General features: G+C 41.9%; 3 protein-coding genes across 6 annotated transcripts; 2 read left to right on the top strand and 1 right to left on the bottom strand.

The window, feature by feature from the left end:
• The first annotated feature begins 262 nt into the window (after positions 1-262).
• Positions 263-6785, top strand: cdh27 (cadherin 27). Of its 4 annotated transcripts, XM_069678413.1 has the most exons (16): positions 265-311; positions 876-998; positions 1275-1424; positions 1883-2024; positions 2114-2277; positions 2499-2630; positions 3850-4032; positions 4202-4506; positions 4578-4720; positions 4799-5023; positions 5111-5332; positions 5437-5558; positions 5643-5747; positions 5991-6047; positions 6254-6340; positions 6436-6785. In XM_069678413.1, the coding sequence occupies exons 1-16, from the start codon at positions 291-293 to the stop codon at positions 6637-6639; spliced, it is 2385 nt and encodes a 794-aa protein (XP_069534514.1). In that variant the 5' UTR covers positions 265-290; the 3' UTR covers positions 6640-6785. The 4 variants fall into 4 exon arrangements, with proteins under 4 accessions (XP_069534517.1, XP_069534514.1, XP_069534516.1 ...); XM_069678415.1 differs by lacking the exon at positions 6436-6785 and having other exon boundaries at positions 5991-6163; positions 6254-6300; XM_069678414.1 differs by lacking the exon at positions 876-998 and having other exon boundaries at positions 269-311.
• Positions 6786-6844: 59 nt separating this feature from the next.
• Positions 6845-10142, bottom strand: LOC138605923 (protein LSM14 homolog B-like). The gene is made up of 8 exons (XM_069678381.1): positions 9074-10142; positions 8807-8970; positions 8569-8698; positions 8242-8427; positions 8063-8140; positions 7696-7836; positions 7466-7592; positions 6845-7395 (listed from the first exon to the last, which is right to left on the bottom strand). The coding sequence occupies exons 1-8, from the start codon at positions 9198-9200 to the stop codon at positions 7239-7241; spliced, it is 1110 nt and encodes a 369-aa protein (XP_069534482.1). The 5' UTR covers positions 9201-10142; the 3' UTR covers positions 6845-7238.
• A 174-nt stretch (positions 10143-10316) lies between these two features.
• Positions 10317-20822, top strand: LOC138606576 (transcription initiation factor TFIID subunit 4-like). The gene is made up of 15 exons (XM_069679045.1): positions 10317-11518; positions 11926-12059; positions 12362-12481; positions 13021-13110; positions 13297-13419; positions 13611-13700; positions 13854-14066; positions 14635-14776; positions 14870-14972; positions 15182-15351; positions 15438-15568; positions 15702-15830; positions 17348-17404; positions 17492-17614; positions 19536-20822. The coding sequence occupies exons 1-15, from the start codon at positions 10741-10743 to the stop codon at positions 19698-19700; spliced, it is 2568 nt and encodes an 855-aa protein (XP_069535146.1). The 5' UTR covers positions 10317-10740; the 3' UTR covers positions 19701-20822.
• Positions 20823-22620: the final 1798 nt, after the last annotated feature.

Consider the following 22620-nt stretch of genomic DNA (forward strand, 5'->3'; position numbering starts at 1 on the left):
CAGAAACTGTAAGGTGGTGTTTCAAAAAAAGCCAGATCACTGCACGCTTTGTTCAACTCTCAGGAAAAGTTCACACGCAAACAATGAGATTATGTATATGAGATTAATGCTTCTTGAATAAACACACAAACACCCACAAGCATGCACACACGCACACGCTCACTCGTGATTATTATCTTTGTGTGTGGGTGTGTAAAACAGAGAGGGCAGGGTCTCGTTTACATTTGCTCAAACCTGAGAGAAGCCCGCCCTCAAACAGTCGGACGTGGACGAGCTGAACTACAAGCATCATGCTCTGCTTCTTACTCCTGGTACGTAACAACACTGACCTCAAATCTTTCTGTAATTACTTCACTTTTAGATTATTATGCCATTACTTGTTTTATAGATTATAATTTCTGATATAACTTCATGTAATTTTGATTGAAACTTTGTATTCATTTGGGAGAATATACCTTAACATATGGACTAAGATTGGAAGGTTTTTATTAATATCATTGAAAAACTTGTAGGTCAGTCAGTTGGTTTTGCAGCAGTCTGTTTGTCTATAACAGTAATGTCCCCATGTAGTCATTGCCTTCTCACAGAGCTGTTTAAACAGTCAGAAAGTATTGATGTAAAATTCACCTCGATAATACAGTCACAAAAGATTAATGTTGGGTCAAACATGAAGTGTAAAGTTCATTCTTTCACTGTGATACTATTGTTCTTCTGGGCATGCCTCTGTGTACACTTCCAAGGAACTGGTTACCAGGAACTAGTAATTTCTCTGACAAGCAGCTGACATAAATATTGACCTTCCACCTATTGCACCAAACTTTATTGTCCCTGTAAAAAGACTGCGTTTCAGGTTTGGTTGGCTGTCCGTCTTTCAGGTTTATTATTTTCCGAGTGCAGCGTGCTCAGAGCTGCTGAGCCGCCACAGAAGGTCTTGGGTCATTGAGTCGTTCACCATCGAGGAGGAGCACCCAGGACCCTTTCCCTACGTGCTGGGCACGGTGAGGAAACAGCTGAGTGAAGAAAACTGACAGTACTGAGTGTTTCACCAGAAATGTTATGAGTTTGTGTAAAGCTCAAAAAAACAAATTCAGCAGGCTTTTGGATCACAAAACTACACAAACCAAACATATTTAGAAAATCACTTTTGAATAAGTCATCTTGTCTGTCAGGATTTTTATTTTGACACAAGTTCTTAAAACTTTATCACCTGAATTAAATGAAGACCAAGATGAATTTTTTTCCTCAAGCCTACAGTGACATGTGTTGTGTTGTAGATAAAATTCAAGCGGGACAATCGAGTCTACTTCAGTCTGTATGGGGAGGGAGTGGATAAGGAGCCGAAGGGAGTCCTCTCCATTCATAAAGAATTAGGCACCGTGTACGTCCACAGGCCTGTGGACTACGAGGAGAAGACAGTGCTTGAGGTCAGACTCAACACTCATTAAAAAACATCTTCTCCTTACTGCTGTGTGGTAATGCTTTCCACAATAACCACATAAGAGTACTTTAACTCATTGCTCTAAATGGAAGGTCTTACTAAGGTCTGAGAAAACCATAGAGATTTCATGTCTCACTTCTGAAATATATACCTCCATATTTCAGCCATAGATAACATGAGCCTTCTACTGAATATCTGCCTTTGGTAAAAAAAAAAAAAAAAAAAAATCACTCTCTGTATTTTATCCCTCTAAAACAAATCAGCTAGAACTTTGTTTAAGATAAAAAAATTGTGACATAAAAGTGTTGTTTTAAGAAAATGTGTATCCACACTTTCAATCTTTAAATTTTTAAATCTCATACCACAAATGCAGTATCCAAGAACTTCTTTACACATCATTTTTTATATTGTGACTTAATTTGACTTATGTATTTCAATCTGCAGCTGAAATTTGAGGTGAGGAACACCGACCTATCCCTGGACAATACCTTAGGAGTTACTATTACCATTCTGGACATCAACGACAACCCGCCACGCTTTCAGAGGGATCTGTATGAAATCAGCGTTAATGAGGAGGACACAGAAGGTAAGAATATAAAGCACACCACCTTTTTTTGAGAAGGCCCTAATTTTATTTTCTACAACAGCCTGAATAGTTTGGTCCTTTCCCCACAGGCTCAGATGTCCTGACTGTTTGGGCTTTTGACAGAGACCAGAGAGGGACACTGAACTCAACGTTCCACTATGAGATCAAATCTGTGACTCCAAACAATCCAGACACTGAATTCTTCATCGATAAGTCTGGAAAGATCTCATTTCAAGGATGTTTGGATCATGAGGCAAGGGTCCCCTTTGTTCATATGTTTGTTATTATGTTTGTTTGACAGCTTTGATTGTTCTGTAAGCTCTCTACCTGAGTTTAATACATGACACAAACACATACTTATAACAATACATATAATTCATAATTAATGATTAAGCTGCTTTATAGTAAATGCATGCACTCATCAATGTAGAAGAAAAACTATGAATCCTTCTGTCTTCCTTTGCTTGTGTTTAGGCGGCTCAGATGTATACAGTGTTGGTGGAGGCGAAGGACCACGGTGACGTCGTCAGTCTGTCCAGTTCAACCACTGTTCTCATTCATGTCCGGGACGGAAACAACCACCTCCCGATCATCAGCGGACAAACAGTAGGCAGTGAAATCATCGACAGCATCTTAAAAGATTCTGCACATCACAGTTTAGGGTTTACCTGTGTGCAGTGATCAAACCTCAACGATTTAATGAATCATTTTTTACATGAAACATTCATCTTTTAAGTTCTACAATAAAAGCAGGGGGGCACGGGACCTGTTTTTTTATGTAGGAAAAAAAATATGGGAAGTTTTTAATTTGCCACTATAAGTTTCTTTTTTCATAGTTTATAGCTGTAATATTTGTTCACAGATTGACCGATGTTAGTTTTGAAATACCGTTCCTGGTCAGGGTCGTGGGCGGGCCGAGAGGCGGGGTACACCCTGGACTGATCACCAGCCAATCACAGGGCTGACACACAGAGACAGACAACCTTAAACACTCACACCTACTGGCAATTTAGAGTTTCCAATTAAACTAAAGAGCATTTCTTTGGACTGTGGGAGGATGCCAGAGTACCTGGAGGGAACCCATGCAAACTCCACACAGAAAGGTTCCCTACGTCCAAACCAAGAACCTTCTGGCTGTGAGGCCACAGCACTTACAACTGCACCACTAATGCAGTCCATAATCATATCAATCTATCAATTCAAATCAATCAATCAAGTTTTATTTGTATAGCACCAAATCATAACCAAAGTTATCTCGAGACACTTTACAAAAGAGCAGGTCTAGACTGACTCTTTGTTATATTATTTAAAGAGAGGCCCAACATGAATCACCATGAGTAGCACTTAGCAACATTCGGCACATTAGCAAGGAAATTGGCATGGGATTGGCAATTAAAATTTATAAAATTAAAAAAAGTATTAAGTGGGATTTTTCCCGAATGCTTTTCTCTGTAATGTCAATCAATAGGCATTATTATATTTCAAGTAGCTTAAAATAAATAAGATGAATGCCACATTTCTTGGTAAACATGGACAGGGAACATCCCCAATGACAATTAATATTATTACGAGGAATATAAACAAAGGATTTTTCACATTTCCAAACACTTGAATTTAAATATCAACACTATGTCTGGGTCTACCCACTTTATTTTAGACATTTTAGAGACATGTTCGCTACTTGAACCAATTAACAACTGATGCTTGTCAACTTTAAGTAAACACAGGTCAAACATGTACACTTATTAAAACAGGATGCTAGATGTACTATAAACAGATGTTTACACTCTCCCCCCTGACCTCTGCCTCTGGATTCACACCACAGGGCTCTCGCAGAGTAAAAGAAGACGAGACCGGGACGTCTCCTATGCGTCTGCATGTGACAGACAGAGACAGCCCGAACAGCCCGGCGTGGAGAGCCAGATACACCATACAGGGTGACGAGCAGGAGCACTTCAAGATAGAAACAGACCCAGACACAAATGATGGAGTGCTGACCGTAGTAAAAGTGAGTGCAGTTTGACTGCATGCTTTACATTTCAGGGACACCCACCTCTGACATGTTAGTAATACATGCATGTCTGTCATAGTATGAAACTTGCTTTAAATATTAAACCTTTTTTTTTTGTCAAATAATTATTGATGACTAATTCAGCTGTAACTATCCACAATTTCAGCCTTTACACTTTGAGGATGGAGCTCAGAGGGAGCTGTCGGTCTCAGTGGAAAATGAGTTGCCGTATTTCTCCTGTAAAGTGAAGGACAAGACATCCCCAGGCCTCTGGAAAGTCGACACCAGCAAAGCCGATGCAACTCCGCCTCATTCTGTAAAAGTCATAATTGAAATCGAGGACATCAACAACCCCCCGGTGTTCAGAGAGGCTGTCAAAGAGGCCATGCTGGAGGAGAACGCTCCAACAGGAACCTGGGTGGAGAGAGTGACTGCTGTCGATCCTGACTCCAGTCATGCCAGAGATTTTGTGTAAGTAGGATGTTTATTTCAGCTCTTATTTTGAAACCTCCATCACTAAAGCAAGGTGTGTTTTTCTACAGGTACAAGGTGGGACATGATCCTGCTGCCTGGGTGACGGTGGATCCCCACACAGGTGACGTCACAACAGTCAACACACCCGACAGAGAATCTCCTCATGTCGTTGATGGCGTCTACACCGTGCTACTGCATGCAGTGGATGATGGTAAAAAACATGTTCAAGATTTGTTGAACAGAGTAAAGATTTAAATTGTTATTTAAATTTGTTTTCTATGTTGGACAGGAAATCCACCTTTGACAGGCACAACCACCCTGAACATATACGTTATTGACCAGAACGACAATGTGCCTGAGCTGACAGAGAGCAGTGTGGAAGTGTGTATGTCTGACAGACTCACCAGCACCAACATCACAGCCTTTGACCTGGATGACGATCCCTTCGGAGGGCCTTTCACATTTGAACTGCTGGGGGACGTCGAAGGAAAATGGCACCTGAACCCCTTCCATGGTAGAATCAGCTATGCTAAGCAGTAAAACACGATATATGACCTTAATATTCTAAGTTAAATTTACATGAAAACGTTACTTCTCACAGGGTACACAGCCAGCCTGGTGAAGGGGCCCGGTGTGTATCCTGGCCTACACACAGTCGATCTGAAGATCTTTGACATGCAGGGAGAGTTTGGTGTTTACAGCCTCAGTGTGACCATGTGTGACTGCTCTGTGACGCCAAACTGCGGGATCCGCCGAGATGCAGCCACAAACGCTGCCTTTGGGGCTATAGGCATCATATTCGCCTCACTGTTTCTACTCCTGTGTGAGAAACTGAATCATTGCCTTTAATCAGTCTGAGAGTGTAGTGTAATATGCATTGTTAAATTCCCAGCATCTCATGGCAACTTGAATTTCATCCTCTGACAGTTCTTCTACTGATGGCAGTCGTCATTTCCTGCAAAAAACAGTTCACCACTTTGCAGGTTGGGGATTCCTCCGATGAAACCCTCCTCGCATCAAACATTGAGACACCAGGAACAGACTGCAAGGTCACCACGCACAAACAAAACAGTGATTCATTTCCAGATTTCTATTCATGCAAATATCAGCAACACTTTATTTTGTCTCTCAAGGTTCCTGGCGGTGTACTGGCTGTATCCACTGATAAAAAGCACCATGACACAGTTGGCCGGCAAACACTGCACGATGGAATGCAACACAGACAAGTCTCAACTCAGGTATGGACTGATTCAATGAAATGGTAAAACGCCTTTTACCGGTTCAATTGCAAAGCCTGAAGAACTTGATCCGTGAAACATTCTTCAGATTGTTTGGAGGAACACAAAGTTGGTCTCAAGTTTAGTCACATAGCCTGCTTGGTAACACTGCTTGTAATAACTAAAGATTGCTATGGTAAATGTATGGCCTACTGTGTGTTAACAGCTGTTTGTCACAGTTGCTCTTATCCTCTTCTCCAACAGGATATGCAGCAACATTTAATCAACACAAACTTGTCCTACCTGTTCAGGGAGAACCAGGTAGTGTGCAAAAACATGGTCAATTACATTTTAATTTATTTTGTTCCAATCTGTTTAAACCACTTTCCCCCACACCTGGAACTCCCTAATATTTAAGTTACAACCACAGCCAACAGGTAGTGTAAAAGTTGTCCATTTTCTGCTTATTACTCTGAGGCAGCAGCTGCAGAAACTAAATATTCATACTAACTTTTTGTTGCATTCAGATTGAAGATATGGGCACAAGGAATTTCCCTTATAAGAGAACCTCAGGTAATGCATCAGATGCAACTATCCGAGCTCTGCTTCACCGGGTGGGTAGTGTCCTTACATCATAATGTCTACTCTGCTGCATGAGGTGATGTCAATGCCTGCAACAGCGTTAACGTTTGTGTTTGATTTCCTGCAGAGGCTCACCTCTGTCAGGGAGACAGAGGACGATCTGGACTATCAGCCTCACCTCTACGCACATGAGGGGGACTCGGACAACCTCTCAGATCTGGAGGACATCACTATTACTGATGATGATTCATTCCAGAAAGCGCTAAAAGACTTGGGCCCAAAATTCAACCAACTGGCTTCCATTTGTAGAAAGCGACAGAGACAAAAATGACATGTTTTGCTGTTCTGAGTGAGAAATCACACATTTTGTAACTGTACAGACTGTTGATTTAAGGTTGGTGGATGCTTGAAGGTTAGTCATAAAGAAATCTTTGGATTCTGTGTTAATAGTTCCTCTGTACAATATTTACAGCATAACATTAAAGCCATTCTGTTTTTCATTTGTTGTTTAATAGCAACTGTTACAAAGTCCTCCACAGTTTTCGTCTTAGAATAAGGAAAAAACAAAAAGTACAGCTGTCCTCCAAAACTAATTTGGAGTTTCAATTGACAGTCCGGTAGACAAGAGTTTAATACATTTAGCAACAAAACTAAATTACATGCCTTGTGGCCTGTTAAAGAGGCAAATTTCACATTGGATTTTACTAAACTCCAACAGTGAGTGGATTTGCCTCCTGCCTGCAGCTGCTATAAAGAAATTGCGCTCCTATTTTCTATAGTAAGTTTTCAAAGTACAACATTCCCATAATGCATGTTTGGGATAAAGAAAAATCATATTTGCGTCAAGAGCTTTAAATAGGGAAAAAGGGAGGTACTTTTAAATAAGTAGAAAACTACAGTATTTACAAAGATATAACAAAAGAAATGTTTTTACATCCTCCCACTGCCAGTCTTTGGGAGGGGTCGCTGCTCCGTGGTGCTCTGCCCGCCGCGGCCTCTGCCTCTGAATCCTCTGCCTCTCAGGAAGTGGCCGGGCACACCAAACGTTTCCATGTTCAACTTTTTCTCTTCTGCCCAGGTGGTTTTCCTGAGGACACAAAACAAAGTGTAAGGCATTACAAACCTCTGAGGTAACAAAGACAAGAAGAGTCACTCACCTGGGCTTCAGGTCTGATGAGATATTGTCAAAGAAGCATTTGGCTTTGTCATAGTACTTATCGCCGAGAGTTTCCTCCTCCTGCACACACTGGCTGTCCTTGGCCTCACCGGAATCCACACTTTCAACTGCAGAAAGACACAAGAAAATGCACAAATACAAACACCTCAAATTGTCTTTTGGATTGCATCTACTGAAGCTGAATTGAGATATCCTTTCAAGTAAACATACCCACAACCTCCTTCGTAAGGTCATCTTTAAACTGAGCATTTGCAGTTTCAAAATCAAAATCTGACTCAAACTGCAAAGTTGTGGCCTTTGAGTTTTTCACAAGAAGCTGGCCTCTGCTTCGGTTCCTTGACCTGCGACTGCCTGCACGTTAGAGACAAAGATTAGAAACACAACAGCAAAACTGGTTTAGAAACATACAAATTCACCTTGCCTTACTTTTAAAACCCATTTCTGACGGATGAGTGACATTTTTTTGTTTTGACAAAACTCCTGCTGCACTTCTGCCCCCCTCAGATGTTATTAGACGTTTGAAGAAGTGTATCTACACGGTCAGACAGCTTTAAGTGTACTTTGTGAATATGGATACCTTGTTTTGGCCTTTGCTTCGAATTCTCATTGCCTTGACCTTGCACCTTGGCAGCAGTTGGCTGAGATTGCGCCCGACCTTAACAGAAATTATATGTTTAAGGTGTTTCTTTTGAGCTGCATTTGGAAAAAAAAGAGGGTGATTTTTTTTATGTTAGGAGCCACTGTTAGTTTGCTTACTGGTGGGTAAATTCTCCTTCTGAACCTGGGAAACAACCCGGTTGGATCGCTGGCCTGGACGAATAGGTTGTCTGCTCTGTGGCTGGGTCACAGTCTTTCCTCTTTTCTGGACAGCACTGGCTAATGGCACGGTCTGGACAGCCTGCTCGACCATGGGGGTTCTTCTGGCTGGGATGCCATGGAGTCCTAATGGTGAGGGAAGAGGATCAAACATGGGCGGTTTTATGGACTGCAGATACAACTGAGAAACAGCCTCCAATATCACCATGCTGAAGAAAAGCCTGAATAGGGCCTATGACTTTTCTGAGACCAGAAGATCAACAGCACCTAGGCCCAGCGCTGCGTTGTACTGTTGGTTGAGTAGAGAACTGGCAGCCAGCTGGTTGTAGGTGGGCATCATGTCTCTGTATGGACTCCAGCGTGGGTGATATGCAGCAGAGGGGTTGCCAATGGATGACTGGAATGACAAAGATAAAATAACTTTTTTTGTCATCAGTAACTTTTAAATTTATGATTAACGCTGAAAACTCTATAAATTGTTATTTGCTCTCCATGAGCCACACACCTGTACAATAGCTGGGTCACGAGGCAAACCATGATGCGGTTTAGGTGGTTCGGACACGGTGATGTCTTTGATGTCGCTTCCTCTGAAAATGATGTATTCATAAATTTCATCTTTGGGTGGCACTGGTCGATCTGTGTGCCGGTCCTCTGTCCCAAAGGATTTAACTGTTGGGAAATAGAATTAAATGAAAAAAGAAATGTCAGCATAAATCGGCAACAACTAGCACAAATAAAAAAGCACATGCGTGTCCGAGACCCATCAACCTACCTTTGCCTAAAGCAACCGTGGACCTCTCCGTGTCGACAGAGGACAATATTCCCTCATATCGAATCTGTGCCTTGGAGATCAAACTTATTTTACTGCCAATGTAAGGGGTTCCTCCTCCGGCACTCATGTTTGCAGAGAAAATATGTTTGTATACTGAAACTCAGCGTCCGAATCACTTTAAACCACCACACACACCACACAAATGAACTAATTATCAACGTCCACAATTAGCAGACACCTGTGCGCTTTATAAGATCCCAGTGACGCGCCTCTCGGCTGCTGGATCACCTGCGTGTTTCAGGGTTTGTTTCTTTTCGAAACCGGCGTACACCGCAAGGATTGTGAGCGGAACTCTTGGGTCTGCAGCTGGAAAATTGACCAATAGGCTAAATGATAATCACAAGGCCAGATTGATTGTTTGTAGATTATAGATTATGTATTATGTCTATCTCTTTTAAATGTAATTGTAGGGGAAATTCAATGAAAATGGCAAGGGGCAAAGAACTCCTGAGAATTGTAATTAATTTAAATAATACACTGGATTCTCTAGTATATGAAAACGGTATTGATGGAAACCTATTAGTAGGCTAATAAAATGGTCTTAAGGCTACAACTCTTAGATTGAAATGTTGTAACAATTGAATAAATTACATATGATATTCGGATTCGTATTAAAACACTTCAATGAAAGTAAAAATAAACATGCTCTATTCTTGCGTTGTGTATCGGTCTGAAAGTCGCCAAACATGGGAGTTTATACGCACTAAACAGCATAACTGCTCAAAGTACAGCATAATATTTCCTCTCAAAAAAGAGGGTGGGGCTCAAACACCTCATTACAACAGCAACTTCACTTGCTGGCCAAAAACACTGCAGCCATCTTGCACAGCGCATCGACAGTGTTTAAACTCTCAAATTTGGTTTGTTAGCTTGCTGTAAACCAGGTTATTATTCCACCAAAAGCCACACAGTCCGATTCCACAACAGAATAGTTATCGTGATTGCATAAACACCACGGCGTAAATGAAACATTTGATGAAAACATTTCGACTCCGGTACGATGTTGTTCCGTCTCAGGCATCCCGTGGAATGACAGCTGAAGCCATTGGTACCGCCTTTTAGAATGTGCAATAGCCAATCACAGGGCGCCGAAATCCCTGCACGGAGACGTTTGGCTGTTGTGCGCAGGCGCATGTCAGTTGGTAAGTACCTCACTTCTCATAAGCTCGCAGGAGTGTGAAGATGGCGGTTGGCCCCGACCCGTTGGATGAGCCTTTAGTGTATACAGAGGTGAATAAAGCGGTAGTTTGTCATCCTGAACCGTCTGCAGAGTCACAACTGTCGTTCTTGTGTCAAAACAACCACTTGAGTATGCACGAGACAGCCGGTAATTACATGGCTATAGTTCCGGGACAAGGGGGTAGCGCGAGCTAATGTCCAGCTGGGACTTGGTCAAGACGGTTGCTGAAGCAGGTACGCTGTAACTACTAATATTGTTTTCCTCTTTGTCTCTACGAGTATAAACGAAAAACAGGCACCGCAGATGACAGTGAACAGCAGTAAATGTATAAGAGTCTTGCCCCATCACATTCAAGAGTGTTTGTGTTGCTTCTAAACAAGTTGAAGAGCAGGGGGTCTCATCATAACGAGGTCCCTATGGTTCAACTATGGATGCTTCGACGGCCAGCACGGACCCTACCACGGGACACGACCCCGGCAAAACACTTGTTGTTAGTGGCGGTGTAACTTCTCTCCATAACGCCCAGGGGAAAGTAAGCTCATACTCGGTGCAGACATTCAATGGGAGCCAAACTATGAACTCTCATAATGCAGGAAACGCTGCCCCTCTCAGGGGGGCGACAGGGACGAGCGGCAGCAGCAGTAACGTTACTGCGATATCTGTCACAGCTGTCAACAGTGGACCAGCGATGTCAAAAGGACTGACCAGTGCGCTAATGCCCCCCTCATCAAACAGTGTAATTCAGACCCCCCTCGTGAACTCGCAGAGTGTTTTCGCTTCACCCCAGCCTTTGAGCCAGGCAGCAGGACCCACTGTGGCACTCGTCAGGCCGCCTATGCAAACCGCGGTATCGGGAACTATGAATGGGAACAATAACGCAAACCCTGCTGTGGTCGCCAATGCAACAGGTCAGACAAGTATCAGCATACAAACCCCGCATGTAAACAATAGTCAGCCGCCAAACTCGGTGTCTGTCAGCGCAGGGTCGCACATTATTAAGGCAGAGCCACCACCAACAATAATACAGTCAGCACCGCAGCCTGGTGTCACTCCTGGAGCCGTCAGCGCTCCCCGGGCTCCGGTGACGGTAGCTGGCGCTCCAGGCGGGATCCGAGCCCTATCGCCTCAGATGTTGGCCCCAAGGCTCCCCCAAACAACCCCGGGACAGCCCAGTATAGGACTACACAACATCCAGCTCCCCCCGGGTGAGTGAAGTAACTACTTTGAACTTTTAAGTGCACAGGCAGCAATGTTCCTCCATCTACTACATGCACCGAATTTGTTTTATTTTTATTTACCTCTGATCAAGGATTGCAAAAATAACCATGTGCAATAATATTATTATTTAATGTTCGTCATGCAATGCAGAAAAGATGGGAAATATGTGTACTTAAATTCATTATGCATCTGATTCTTACACTGAACCACTGATCTGATATGATTTAAGTGTTTTGTGAGACATGAATTGATCATGTTTACTCTGCATTGTGATTTAGCTGTACATGTTTTATTTATTAGAATAGCAGAAATTTTGACACTACTTCTCATAGCAACTTCATATGAAAATATGATTATGTTTAAGTTCTCTCTTGTATTTTCTGACCTGATTCAGGGATGGTGCTTGTACGCAGTGAGAGTGGCCAGCTGCTGATGATACCTCAGCAGGCTCTGGCCCAGATGCAGGCGCAGGCACAGGGAGGCATGCCCCCGCGTACTGCTACACCTACAAACGTTCCTCCTGGCCAGGTCAGACCTTAATAAGAGATTTATATTGGCCTTCATCATGTCTCACTTTATTGCCAGGGTCAGTAATTCAGCCCATTTTCAGCTTGCCTTCTGTCTACAGGTCACAGGAGCAACTTTTGAGTAGAATATTAGATAGATTAAAGCTCATCGTTTGTTACTGTGTAGTATGATTAGTCAGTAATTTTGTAAAATTATAAAAGATATAGGTTTTTATTTATATATTAAGATGTATTCAATAAATATCTTTTCTGGTTTGATAGAAGTTGATGGTGCATCATGTCATTCTTTGTGCCTTCTCTCAGGCTCCTGGAAACACCATCATCAGCAGACAAGTGGCTCCCAACACCATCATCCGTCAGGGCTGTCCAACTCCAACGACACTCGCTGCGACCACCACTCTTCACAGACCTCCTATTCTTCAGGTAACCCTGCCCAAATCATTTACGTTTATTTTCATGTGACTTGTTGAACATAGTTTTGTGTCCATTAATTGTACAAACTACATACACTAGGATGACGCAAAGTGTCACATTCAATTGAATTGAGTCAGCATAGTATTATATTACACCATAATATATCCAGTTGATGTGTCAAAGTGACACTAGATGGGTCATAGGGTGCATTTTTTCTCAATGAAAAGGGAGCGCGAACTCTCCAGAGGATGCGTTATTTGGTGCATAATATGAATACATTTCAGTTGACTGGGGTTTATTTATAATCCTGATCTCCTGGATTAAATACAGTTGAAACATAGACATTAAGGAATTATTTTTAAATATATAGGGATCATAATCCTGAATAAATATGAAAAGGTATACATTTTAAACACAGCAGGTAGTAATCGGACATGTCTTTGGGAAATCAGGTACATGACCTCCATAATGTGGTAAAGTTTTTTGTGTTACAGACATGATTTAAAAACCTAGTTAACACTTAATTACTATGATGTCTGTCCTCCCAGAGCACAGTTGGGGCTGCAGTACCAGGAATGACCCCCAGGACTGTCAGCCAAACAGCTGGGACCACAGTTACCTCAGTAACAGTGAGCAAGGTGAGTGGTGCTAAGACAGAAGAAGCTGATGTGCATGCACTGTGACAGTGTGCTGTCGAGTTTAAGGCTCTTGACATTTATACTGAAGTGGATTTTACAAAGAACTAGAAGCATGCAGTGATGTATAATGTTATTTATCATAACTTACAACTGAGACCTCATGATCTTAATGCGTGTTTTTGGCAGGAGACATTGGAGAATGTGAAGAAATGCAAGAACTTCCTGTCTACATTGATCAAGCTGGCATCAACAGGGAAGCATTCGACAGAGACTGCAGCCAGTGTGAGAGAGCTGGTCAAGGACCTGCTGGTGAGCTGTACCTTCAAGAGACACACATAAACTGTCAAACTGCTATAATGTATACTGTTTTACATTTAATAAGGATGCTGACAAAATGAAGGCTCCCAGTTTGTTCTTACAAAAAGAAAATCATTCAGCCAAGAGAAATATTAGCATACAGCTCTCACTTCATGCTTTTTGTTGTTTTTGCTGTGTGCTAGGAGAGCAAACTGGAAGCTGAAGAATTCACCAGCAGATTATACAAAGAGCTAAACTCCTCACCCCAACCTTACCTTGTGCCTTTCCTCAAGGTAAGAAAGCTGATCTATTGACATTTTCATTGTAATACAACCCAGAAAACATCAGCAAAATAATCTCATTAGATTCTCTCAGACCACCACAAGCAGAATGTCATCTCTCTTTGTTCCTTAAGTGATGTTTTTCTATCTGTCTGTCTTGTGTAGAGAAGCCTCCCAGCATTGAGGCAGCTCACGCCAGACTCAGCAGCCTTCATCCAGCAGAGTCAGCTCCCCCAGCTAGCCTCAGCTCCAGTCTCCTCCCCCTCACCCACTCCTACCACTGTGGTCCTGGGCGGCCCAGCCCCTCGCCTCACTGCTCCAGTCAGCAGGCCCCAGCTCCAGCCAGGGGTCAGCAAACCAGGACAGACCCCTTCACTGGTAGACTAATAAATATCTCTGATCTATCAATCAATCAATCAAATTTTATTTGTATAGCGCCAAATCATAACCAGGGTTATCTCGAGACACTTTACAGAAAGAGCAGGTCTAGACCGACTCTTTGTTAAGTTATTTAAAGAGAGGCCCAACATCAATCCACCATGAGTAGCACTTAGCAATTCGGCACATTGGCAAGGAAAAACTTCCTTTTAACAGGCAGAAACCTCGAGCAGAACCAGACTCATGTTGAACAGCCATCTGCCTCGACTGGATGGGCCGAAAATGGGATAGAAGGAGATGCAGGATAGAGACAGGCAAAGAGAGCAACAACAACATATGTTCTTGTTACCACAACAACATATGTCCTTGTTACATGAACAACAACAGACACATACTTATGGTTACAATGCCAATAATAGTGGTAGACTAGGGTGAAGATTGGCTATAACACAAATCTCTAACTTAGAGTGGCATTTATATCAAATATTGCAAGCAATTCCACTGCCTGAAATTGCACAGTACAACATAAAAATGCATTTCACTCTGGTAATAGTTACGTAATCTGCAGGTTCTCCAGCCTCAGCAGCAGAGAGCGATGCTGAGACCTCAGGTAACCTTACCAACAACCCCCATGGTGACTCTCAGGAATCAGGCCCCTGGACGCATCATGCTGGGACAGCAACAGGTCCAGCTGAAAGAGCTGCAACCAGGTGGAGCGTTAATCTGATAAGATATCTGTCCATGCATGTGTATGTCTTCCTTTGGGTGACCTGTAGACTTGATTGATTTTGTGTCTCTGCCAGTTCCTGTGAGACCGGACGTATCAACTGTTAGTAAACAAGTCTGTGCTGCAGCCTTGACCCCTGCTCAAAAGAACAAGCTGAAAGAAGCTGGGGGCACTTTCAAGTAAGAACATTGAGAACAGAATTCAAACCAGTTTTAACATAAATGCTGTTGGATCACACAAGTTATCAAGTTGGCATCACAACAGTACTTACAGTTCATAGTGATTTCTCCAAGTTTCACTTATGTTCCTGTCAAATCAGTGTGAGACATATAGCATGTCTGTATTCATGATCATGCATGAGTTTGCGTTGCTGCACGTTTGTTTACAGGGATGATGATGACATCAATGACGTAGCCTCCATGGCGGGAGTGAACCTATCAGAGGAAAGCGCTAATATCCTAGCAACCAATTCTGGAATAGTGGGAGCAGTGACACATTCCTGTAAGGACGAGGCTTTTCTCTCCTGTGCCATGCTACAGAGGAGAATGTTGGAGATTGGTGAGACACTTACAATATTATTGACAAAATGAAATCTATCCATCAACCTTGCAGAGCCTCAAGGTAACTAGCTGTTTCTTTTCCAGGTAGGAGGCATGGTGTAACAGATCTCGGTGCGGAGGTGGTGACCTTTGTCTCCCATGCTACTCAGCAGCGGCTCCAGAACCTGATGGAAAAAGTTACTCAAGTGGCCCAGCAGAAAAACATCAATTTCAAGGTTTCTTAACAGCCTTATTGAAGATATACCTGTATAATTTTAACACCCCATGGTTGTTTAGTTCAAGTTTTAAACAGATTCTGTAATCTCTTGCTCTCCTCTTGGATAATATTGTCACACGGCTATCTCTCAGCAGGAGGATGACAGTCATGAGCAAAGCAGTGATGTTCGTGCTCAGCTCAAGTTCTTTGAGCAGTTGGACCAGTTAGAGAAACAACGGAAGGAGGAGCAGGAGCGAGAGATCCTCCTAAAGGCAGCTAAGGTACCATTGACCTTTAATTTGCACTTAATTCTAACTGTTGTAAGAGTAGATTATGTAGCTTTTAAGTGAGGAGTAAGCAAGAATTTAAAGCTTCAGATACCCGCTCTCAAATAGAGTGTGAATGACAATAGCTCAAACCACTGCCTTTTATTTAAGCAAGATTCTATCCAACAATCAAACATACTCTTTGTTTTCCTTATATAATACATTCACCAGACACCAGCAGTTTCAAACATCTAGAGTGTACTGACATTGTTTACCGGTATTTGTTTAATGTTTAGCTTGTAACAAATGTTTTGTGTTATGTATCAAAAGAGGTGACACCAAGAATGAATAATACATTGACCTAATAAATCATCAGCAATAATTTGCAATTTCATCGCTATTGCAATATGAGCAATCGCAATAAACACATCCCATAAGAAGATTGCTTTCTCAGTAAGCAATATTTTACCTGATGAATGAAGCCTGGGGTATAATGGCCATGCTTTCACACCATTTGATCAGATGAAGCCTAAGCTAACAATCAGCTACCCTCAGTTTAATCGATTTTAATTTAGTCGTTATAAAAACAGTTTTTTGGATTTATTTTGGATCCAGAGAGGATGTGTTACAAATGCAGGTATTATGTAAATCAGTGGTTCTCACCTGGTCTTGCCTCAGGACCCACCACCACCTTCTTAGTGACGTCGTGACCCAAATTTCAGGTTTTTTCAACCACTTAAATTTATTTAAAGAAAAATGGTGCAGTTTGGACCTGAGACCGAACGTATATCACAGTATGTCAACTTCACAGAACACAACATTTATAATAGTCAAGCAAAATGGTGGCAGTGCATAAGGGGAAGATATTGCCTCTACAGAAATATCCTAAAAACTGCAACATAAATGCAACTACTGTAGGACTCGTCAAGTTTCAAGAATGTGAAAGTAGCTGGTATTACCCAATCAGTGGATACATGGAATGTGACTAAACTACTCAACTACTGCACGCACATCAAAGGAAACCCATGTCTCCAAAATTAAAGCGCAACATAGACTGTCTCTTTTTTTTTTCAAGCACACATTTTGGGTCCCGACCCACCAGTTGAGAACCACTGATGTCAACACGAGTTATAGCTAATTTGCACTCTGTAATATTTGTTTATTTATAGCACATCTTACTGCTATTGCAATATTGAGTCTCCCTCAATATTTCCCGTCTCTCTTCATCTTAAACTATCAAATAAAGGCTAAATGGTATTTATTAAACTATTGGTAGTTACAATAACTGTAGATCTAAATGTAAATATTGATGTAGTGGGTATTACTCAGGGGACTTTAGGTTTTTGTTTAGAGTCTGCTCTTCAAACTCCGTTATCTTTGTGATTGTAGATTGTAGGTATTCATGCAGAATGGACTTCATTAATTTTATAACACCTACTAACTCTGCAGTTTCTCTAGTCCTGCACAGTAGAGGCTTTGGTCTTTATTCAGCCAACATCAGATATTAATGTGTCTTGCTTTTGGACCTGCAGTCTCGAGCTCGGCAAGAGGACCCAGAGCAACTGCGTCTGAAACAGAAGGCAAAAGAGGTAGGTTGAGAGGAGGACAGTCAGTTAATCCGTGTTTCTGTATGTCTTTACAATGTGTGCTTGATATTGTACGTGTACATTGTCCAGATGCAGCAGCAGGAGCTGGCTCAGATGAGACAGCGGGAGGCCAACCTGACGGCTCTCGCAGCCATCGGCCCCAGGAAGAAGAGGAAGATACTGGACTCTCCATCCTCCGCTGCTGCAGCTGAGGTAACTCTACCCATACCCATATATTGTTGATTAGCCAGGGACACCATAAGCGTATCATCCCTGTCATAATGTCACCATGTACCTTTGCTATCTTCATTCAGGAGAACTTCTCTTTACATTATTTAATCAGCATAAGCTGAACAGAGAAAGAATGGAGTTAGAAAGTCAAATTGTCCGTGACAGCAGTAACTCTATCAACATACAGTCAAACATCCATGTTCTTTGTCACTATGGACCATCAGCTACAGAAATATCTAATGTGAGCGCTTACAGCTCTTCTCTCTACTGACTGTATCAGTTAGACTAAGTCGATTTGGTGAGCTGTGACTGACCTTACACAGCGCTGTGACAGAAACCTGCTGTCAGTCATCTGTGCTGTTGACAGAACTTGCATAAAAATAACATAATGAAGCTGCTCGTTAGTTCCTGCAGAGCTCTGCACTCCTGCACGTTGTCAGCTGACTGTTGTGATTATAGATCACATTTTTTAAAAATGCACCTGTCGCATTCAGTCATTAAAAGGAGACAAGGTGGTAATCCTGGGTCCTACCTGCTACACATCACTGTTATTGGTTAAGTGAATAGATTTCTTCTTTGATCACAAATCTCTGCCTCTTCTAGATGTTTGATCTCTTGAGTGCCTTGTTCTTCATATGTTCAGTATATACTCCATGCATGAGTTGAGTTCTGCTCTGTTAAGTCTTATTGTTTTGCCGTTTCTTTTACTCCCCACTGTGTCCTCCGCTGCTGTTTGGATTCACCGGGGAGCATCTACGAGAGCAGCGCCAGTTCTTTGAATTCAGGGTATCACAATTGGCTGCAATAAAAGGCCCTGTATTCTTTAACTGTCGTTGACAGGAACTGGCATACAAAAACATAATGTTTAGGAAACCATTTTTCAAATCTATTATTTTATTTAAATCATTTGACAAAGGATGCATTGATTGACTGTTGATTTGAATTGAATGTTTTTTTGTTCACCAACGACAATTTTTTATGCTATTGTTCTGGATGTAGACTTCATTATAATAGTCCTTAAACAATATAGTAAAAAGTATATCTTTATTCTGTTAATTACATTTGCTGTTAATTGCTATAGTACAGAAAGGGTGGTGTAAACGTTGCTACCAAATGAAACGAACACATGGGAATAACACTGTACAGAAAGAGTCTTGTACTTGCAAAGGGCTTCTTAAATAACCTGCATCGCATTTATTAAAAAACAGGGCCTGAACTGTATGTCTCAACGGAGAGGCAAGAAATGATACATGTTTTTACAGATTCAGCATAAAAATGCTGTGTCTTTTTATTAATCTTTTCATTAATCTCAGACGTGGTATCTCAGCTCAAACTGGTCGGACTGTAAACAATGCGCACAGAAATGGAAGTCTTGGTCGGGAGTCCTTTTTGGATAACAGCTGTTTTGCTCTATAACAATTTCCACTGTCTTTACCCTAATAGAGAAAATGCTCAAACTAATTTGGTAAATACTGGTAACAACAGATCACTGGCCAACATGCATGTATTGGTTACAAGTCTTTAAAAGTGCTAACATGTACAGAAACGACAGACTCACTCACAGTTCATGCCAACTAGCAATTTACAGTATAGTGTCCATATGATTTAAGGGGTTCTGTTTCACTTATTTATCCATTAATTTCTGCTAGTTCATCCACTTATCCATTACTTACCTGCTGCGGAACAAGAACCCTGGTTTGGCAATCGCTGATGTAATCTGCTTTGGACTGTGTGAGGAATGCAGAGCATTCAGAAGAAACCCATGCAGGAGGATGGTGCTTTTCAACAGTGCTCACACTGCTGTATCTTTAATTCCATTCTGTTTTCTGTGGAACAAGTACTTTTTGTACATTTTACTGATACTACTTCTCTTTCCCTCTCCCTGCTGTCTCTCGTCCTGCAGGGATCAGGATCAGGTCCCTCTCTGTCTGGCGGGGCCGGTTCATCGGGCTCCAGACCCACACGGCAGCGCATCACACGTGTCAATCTCAGGGACCTGCTCTTCTGTTTGGAGAACGAGAGATTTACCAGTCACTCCCATTTCCTCTACAAGGGCTTCCTCAAATAGGCTTGATGTCGGAGAGGAGAGGAGGAGGAGAGGAGGGGAAATGAAGTGTGTGGAGAGACCAGCCGCTCCCACCACAGAGAGAGCTTAAGAGACTCTTATAAATGAAGAGGAGGAGGGCAGCGACTCGGCACATTTCAAGGTCTTTCACATATACATGATAACCTGAAATACTGTAGTAGCCATATTGGATGGCCTCTCTACCTCTCTCCTCAAGTAATGCTTGTTTTCTTTTCCGAGCTGTCATGGACTGATGCCCCTTTATTTACCCCGCACACTGTTTTTTAAAAAAGTGCGTAAACACATAACATGTTTTCTGAGGATGAGTTTTTGTATGAACAATGACCTACTGCATTAGGATTTTAAGCAATGAAAATCAACATATTTGTTTTAGACCACCAACTAATTTAACAGACTGATGATTTTATTTTTGTTTCGTCGACTGAAGTAGTTTGAGCTTCAAACTGTGTAACCTACTGAGTTGCCTTCCTAACTATGAATAAGCCATATAATCATCCCGAAGCAATTAACCCCTCTGTAACACCTGAAGCAGTAGCTCACTCTCTTTCTGTCATATCCATTACTTTGATTTTTTTTCACCATATTTATTTACTAAACTCAAGCTTAAATGATTGTTTAGTTATTTATTTAATTTCATGTGACACCTCAGTTGTTTGTGTAGCTTAAATTCAAAACAAAATGTGCTTTCTTGTGCATATGTTTTGTTGAAAATCATTTGTTGGGTGTGTAGTTTTCAGTGCGTGAAGAGAGGTGTGCACTTTGTTTTAATCTGTTAATTTGTTCTTTTTAAAATTAGTTTGACATGTATTGATTTCTAGAACTTCAACAGGTTTCAGAAACCTGTAATGCTATACCAAACGTTCATCTACTGGATACTGATCTCTATTTTTGTAGCTGCCCACCAACACACATTTTTACTCTTTAATAGTGACTGACAGAGTCCTCAGACGTGAGGAACAGAGGTTTCTTCCTGTATATTTGTAAATGTTACACCTAAAGTTTTACACACAGTTTTGTATAGAATTGAGAATCTATCATTACAGCATAAAGAAAAAACACATTTTCTCTATTAAAAAGTTTGAATAAATAATGATTTTACAGTAACTGGCTGTGTGTTTGTGTTTCTTTATGTAACACTAGAGGGCAGCATCGCATCATTAAAACATCTGGTGGAATGCAGCATGTGGCACCGAGGATATTGAAGCTTTGTACATGAATAAGCTGAATGCTGTTAATTCCTTCTTACTCTACCTGTTCACAGATAATTCCACTTAATCCTTCAACATCTGTAAAGCCACACATACTGCACGGTGTGTCCCCTGGGTCTACAGGCAGCTATTGAGCATAACTCCCATGTGTAAAACACTCAGCTCACAGAATGAAATCACGCTCACACACAGTCTGCTCACAGTCTGTGCTGTTCTTTGTCTTGTTTGAGTCCGTCTCCATTATCAGCCCGACACACGGTGCTTTGGCAACAGCTGCAACATCAGCTGCTAACATTCAACACGAGCACGACCACGGGCTGCAAATGATTAGTCCGTTCTGCCTCTGGGACGGTAGCCTGATGCTGCAATGATTGGGAGCAGCTTTTGTATCTGCTTGGACCAAAGAGGAACAATACGAGCAGATTTAGAGCTATTGGTGGTGATGAGCCAAAATGTCATTTTCTACAGTGAAAGTACATCTGTGAGACACTAGGGGGCAGTAGCTTATTTTACCATGTTACCAAGTTCTCCTATAGCTGACTGACTGAAGCTGCATCCTCATGTGCTACTTTAAAGTTAATTCTAGTTTTGCCCTGCTTGACACCCAAAAACCAAACTACTGGGCCATCCTCTCAGGCGCTGGATTGTCTAAGAGTGTAACATTATTCTGCTGCTGTGAGAAATCAGAGCCAGTTCAAACCAGGCTTTCAGTCCTGAGTGCAGAACCAGTGTGTCCTGACAGTCCATCGTGACATCCCCGTATGGTGCCAGAGGTGATTCAGGTACGGCCCTGCCCCCTTGTGCCAGAGCCCAATCCAATATTTTTCCTGGTAATCCCCCTTCCACTCCTCAACACTGCTGCTCTTTCAGAGTTAAGTCCACATAAGCTCCCACTTGAGTGCCAGAGGCAGAGCAACAACAGGGGGTGGTGCGGTTGCCTAGCGACGTTTCAGTCGCTGCACCTGAGGGTGTTGGGTAAACACCCTGAGCCTGCCAGAGGGAACAAGAGAGAAGTAGCATCACGGCTTCCTTCCATGACATTTATTAGAGGGGGCTGCTTTTAATTTGTTACATTCAGTGTTGTCATTTTTGCTTTCACCTCAGGGCGAGATTATATAATAAATATCTAAAGCAAGTGTGTTTGTGTGTGTGCAGGCACGCTCACGCTCATGCCTTTGACTGTTCATCTGTACTTTCCTGCTGTTGTCTGATTCTTAGATGGGAACTGATGGCTCTGATGGTGCTTCTCAGCGGGGGGTTCCTCTTGCACTTTTATGATAAGTCTCCGGTTTGCGATTGTATGCTTGTTTACTCTCACAGAGGGGCTCAGTTTTAATGATGGTTAGAGGCTTCTCAAAGCTCCCCCAGCCCCCATTATGTACATGAAATGGATTGTTATGAAAATCTTTATTAAGGTAACACCCCTATAGCTGGGTAAATAATAAGGTTATGATATTAGTCTCATTGACATTACTTTGTAAACCAATGAATTAAAAATTCCTTTGGCAATCCTGCAGCATTCATGCTTCGAGACAAATGCAATACTAAAGTCACTTAATTAATATGATCCTTTTCAACGCCTCCTTGCATATTGTTGATTAAGCTTTGAGCTTATGAATAAAACTCTCTCCGAGGAGGGACAGGAGGATGTGATTTGGATGAACTGATGTGGCACACTGTGATCCACTCACTGC

The sequence above is a fragment of the Semicossyphus pulcher genome, unplaced genomic scaffold, assembly GCF_022749685.1.
Source record: "Semicossyphus pulcher isolate SPU_LCO1_2020_fin unplaced genomic scaffold, fSemPul1.0.p SCAF_3, whole genome shotgun sequence".
Lineage (NCBI taxonomy): Eukaryota > Metazoa > Chordata > Actinopteri > Labriformes > Labridae > Semicossyphus > Semicossyphus pulcher.

Bases quoted from the DNA above. Each gene is read 5' to 3' on its own strand.
- cdh27 (XM_069678413.1), top strand. From the start codon at position 291: ATGCTCTGCTTCTTACTCCTG. The intron at 2,631-3,849 runs GTAGGCAGTGAA...TTCACACCACAG, and splicing joins CGATCATCAGCGGACAAACA to GGCTCTCGCAGAGTAAAAGA. The intron at 4,033-4,201 runs GTGAGTGCAGTT...CCACAATTTCAG, and splicing joins GAGTGCTGACCGTAGTAAAA to CCTTTACACTTTGAGGATGG.
- LOC138605923 (XM_069678381.1), bottom strand. From the start codon at position 9,200: ATGAGTGCCGGAGGAGGAACCCCTTACATTGGCAGTAAAATAAGTTTG. The intron at 8,141-8,241 runs GTAAGCAAACTA...ATTTCTGTTAAG, and splicing joins GAAGGAGAATTTACCCACCA to GTCGGGCGCAATCTCAGCCA. The intron at 7,593-7,695 runs GTATGTTTACTT...GTCTTTCTGCAG, and splicing joins CCTTACGAAGGAGGTTGTGG to TTGAAAGTGTGGATTCCGGT.
- LOC138606576 (XM_069679045.1), top strand. From the start codon at position 10,741: ATGGATGCTTCGACGGCCAGCACGGACCCTACCACGGGACACGACCCC. The intron at 13,420-13,610 runs GTGAGCTGTACC...GCTGTGTGCTAG, and splicing joins AGCTGGTCAAGGACCTGCTG to GAGAGCAAACTGGAAGCTGA. The intron at 14,067-14,634 runs GTAGACTAATAA...CGTAATCTGCAG, and splicing joins CAGGACAGACCCCTTCACTG to GTTCTCCAGCCTCAGCAGCA.